Source organism: Gorilla gorilla, chromosome 9, assembly GCF_029281585.2.
Source record: "Gorilla gorilla gorilla isolate KB3781 chromosome 9, NHGRI_mGorGor1-v2.1_pri, whole genome shotgun sequence".
Taxonomy (NCBI): Eukaryota; Metazoa; Chordata; class Mammalia; order Primates; family Hominidae; genus Gorilla; species Gorilla gorilla.
The window spans coordinates 12,116,022-12,119,820 of NC_073233.2; the positions used below are offsets into that span (position 1 = coordinate 12,116,022).

Below are 3,799 nucleotides of genomic sequence, written 5' to 3' on the forward strand. Positions count from 1 at the left end.
AATGTGTAAAACTATTATGTATCAATTTAAAAAATTTAGAAAAATAACGTGATTTTTAAAAAAACACCATTCTACTTTTTACTTCTATGAATTGAACTAGTTTTAGCCATTCCGTAAGGTTTATATATATTTAAAACATTATGTTATATATGACATATTTAACTTTATGTGCCAATTTAAATAAATTGAATTAAATTTATTTTTTAAAAACTGGCAATAGACAAAAATTAAGGGAAAGGCACTGAGATATACATCCAGAATGGGCTATAAATTTCCCCAAAACAGTTTCAGAAAACGTAGACTGAGAGAGAAAATGTATGATACTACACATGAATAAATGTAAAATATCACACGTAAGTTTATTCTTTGTTATTTTTCATTTATCTTTCTTCCATCTGAATTAAGTTGCCTTGAATCAACCTGCACCCTTATCACCCTGGAAGAACTTTGACACTCTTTCGTATCTGTTTTGTCTTTACTCCATAAACAATAGGGTTTAGAGTTGGGGGAAGAAGAAGATAAAGATTAGCCGCAATGATGTGAAGAGAAGGGGGAATTGTGTGCCCCCCAAAACGGTGGGTAAAGAAAGTGAAGAATGCTGGAACATAGGTGATGATGATGGCAGATATATGGGCAGTGCAGGTGCTGAAAGCCTTCTGACGAGCATCTGATGAAGAGAGGCTGATCGCTGCCTTGAGGATCAAAGTGTAAGACAAAGATATACAACAAATGTCAAACACTCCAATCAGGAGAGCAACCATTAGACCATAGATTACATTGACCGTGATGCTGGCACAAGATAGCTTTACTACAGACATGTGGTCGCAGTACGTATGGGAGATAATATTGCTTTGGCAGAAAGGCAAACGCTTAACCAAGAATGGGAAAGGAATCATCAGCAATACACCCCTCAGGAAGGTGGCAAGCCCAGCCTTGGCAATGATAGGGTTGGTGAGTATGGTAGCATAACGCAAAGGGTAGCAAATGGCTACACAGCGGTCTAGAGCCATGAGCATGAGCACCCCAGACTCCACACCTGTGAACCCATGAACAAAGAACATCTGGGCCAAGCAAGCATTGAAGTTAATTTCTTTGAGACTGAACCAGAAGATGCAGAGTGCATTGGGTAGAGTGGTGGTGCAGGTAAGGAGGTCAATGAGGGAGAGAGCATGGCTGAAAAAAAAAATACATCGGATGATGTAAGGACTCTTCATAATAAATGAGGTACACAAGACCAAGATTCCCCACAAGGGAGATGATGTACATTGTGCAGAGTGGGAGGGAGATCCATACATGTACTCTTTCCAGACCAGGTATTCCATTAAGAATAAAAGATGGAGGAGTCACATATGAATTGTTGGAAACCAGCATAATGAATTAAATAGAGGCATTCTATTTTTCCAGAAGTTTCATCCTGAAGAGAAGGAATTATGAAACAAATTTCATTCAAATTTTCCTTGCAAATACAAATTCAAATTTAGAATAAAATTAAGTTTATAATGGCACCAACAATTATAAATAATAGTGACTATGAAAATATACAATGTATTGAATAATACTGTATTCCAGATAACATTTTAAAAGTTTCATAAACAGTCTAAATGTAATTCCATAGCCATAAGTAAAAAGTTGTATTTTTTTTACCACCAAATAAAAGTAGAAACTGGGGCATAGAAAGATTGAATAATATTAAATGTCACACAAGTAGATTCAGGAACAGAAACAGTATTCATATATGACTTCAACATTCATGCAGTCTTTTTACTGTGCATCCTGGCTTCACAGAGGACATATCCTATGACAGCATGTGAAGCACGGTCCAAAATTTCTTCAGTAAATTAATGTTGTGTGCCAATACACAATAGGAAGCTTATGGTTATTTCTACCAAATAGCACATTATTCATATTTCAGTTTTTTCTATACTAACTGTGTGACTTGATAAGCTTTATGTCACTCTCCAAGCCTCAGTTGCTCATCTTAAATGGGAAGCACGTGATACCTACCTCAAAGAGTTCTGAAAAATAATCAGAAGTTTATTTACTCTTAGGTTAATATTCTGATGGATTAGATATGCTGATTATTCAAAATGCAGGTATAGATACAAAATGGATATAAAACACAGGACTAATGACCATAAATGTCAATCTGATTTGATTGTTGCAAGAAGGAAGAAGAAAGAAACCTCTTTTTCTCAAGTACCCTATAATCCTTCAATGTCATTGAGATTATCTATTTTCTTTCCATATCTTCTCTTTTTATATAATTCTCAAGAAGCATATTATCTAGACTCACTTTATTCTCTTTTTGGGAAATGTTTTTACTCTTATGACCTCAAGTATAACCAACATGAAGATAATTTTCAGATAATTACTTGTATAAATAAGTTATGCCACAGCTGTTGAGTCCTTCTAAATGCATGATGACTATTTTCATCAGAAATATCCATAAAATTTTACATTTATTATGTCTAAGACTACACTTATTGCTTTAATCTCTACCTGTGCCCAAAATAGACTTTACCTCTAAGTTCTGTCTGTTGGATAATGGTGTCATTATCTACTACAATACCTAAACTAGTATATTTATGATCTTCTCTGGTATTTCTCCACCTCATCTTGGATATAATTCATTTACAGCTCAAAGGGTCCTAATTGTTACTCCACCCAGGTCACATCAACATATCTATTTTCTGTAGTCTATCTTCAGAAAAAAACTTTTAAATCAGAAAATTTCTTATATCAGCTCTTCCTTTCTAACACCACTTTCAGCGTAAAGACCACCTAGCCACATCCATTTATTTCTTGGCATTGCCTCTTTAGTATTTCATAAGTGAAATTTTTCCTGTAGTACAATTTTGAAGATGTTTTAATCCACTGCTTAATAATCTTCAATGTCTTCCCATTACTTTGAGAACAGGGCTCAAATTCCTTGGTATGACATTTAATAAAAGGAAATTTAGGTCTTATCTTTTCTTTCCTATTTCTTTCCATTTTCTAACCACTTATAAGCATCCTGGCTTAAACAACGCATTATATAGTCAATGCAGTTTAGCATTTCGGGTTTAAATACTTGCTAATCCCCCCCAGATACATATACTTAAAGTCTATGTTGACTTTTCTCAATTTCTTTCATTTATTTGCAAATATCTCTGCAAAGTAAAGAATATTATAGCTGAAGTAAATTAGAGACTAGAAAAATAATAGAAAAGATTGACAAAAATAAGAGTAACTTTCCTGAAAACACAAAACGAAAATTAACAAACATTTAGCTAGATTAACTGAGGGGGGAAAAAAAGAAAACTCAAATAAATAAAATGAAAATGAAAAATGAGACATTACAACTGATACAACAGACATACAAAGGATCATAAGAGACTACTATGAACAATTATACACCAGTAAATTGAATAATGTAGAAAAAATGGATTATTTGACTCAGTAACATACCAAGACTGAAAGATGAAACAGAAAAGAAAGCCCAGAAAAAAGCCCATATATCTACAGCAAAAAAATTTTCAGCAAAGGTGCCAAGAACACACAATCAGGAAAGACAGTGTCTTCAATAAATGGTGTTGGGAAAACTGAATACCCACACTCAGAAGAAAAAAATTAGACCCTTATATCATACCACATACAAAAATCAACTTAAAATAGATTAAAGACTTAAATGACTGATGCTTATCTTAGTAACACTGAGATAGGATGTTACTTTCTTTGAAGAAGACTGTGGTTTCCAGAGTCCAGAATGAGCTATTGCCGTTAAACACCCTGATTTAGATACAGGATGTTTAACTTGCTT

The 3,799-nt window shown here is 33.8% G+C and overlaps 1 protein-coding gene across 1 annotated transcript; it reads right to left on the minus strand.

Annotated features, from left to right (window-relative positions):
• Positions 1-415: 415 nt before the first annotated feature.
• On the minus strand, positions 416-1,391 carry OR52N5 (olfactory receptor family 52 subfamily N member 5). The gene is given in 4 exon segments (XM_019037086.4): positions 416-449; positions 451-1,184; positions 1,186-1,347; positions 1,350-1,391. Coding segments are annotated over 4 exon segments (972 nt in total).
• Between the last annotated feature and the right edge of the window lie 2,408 nt (positions 1,392-3,799).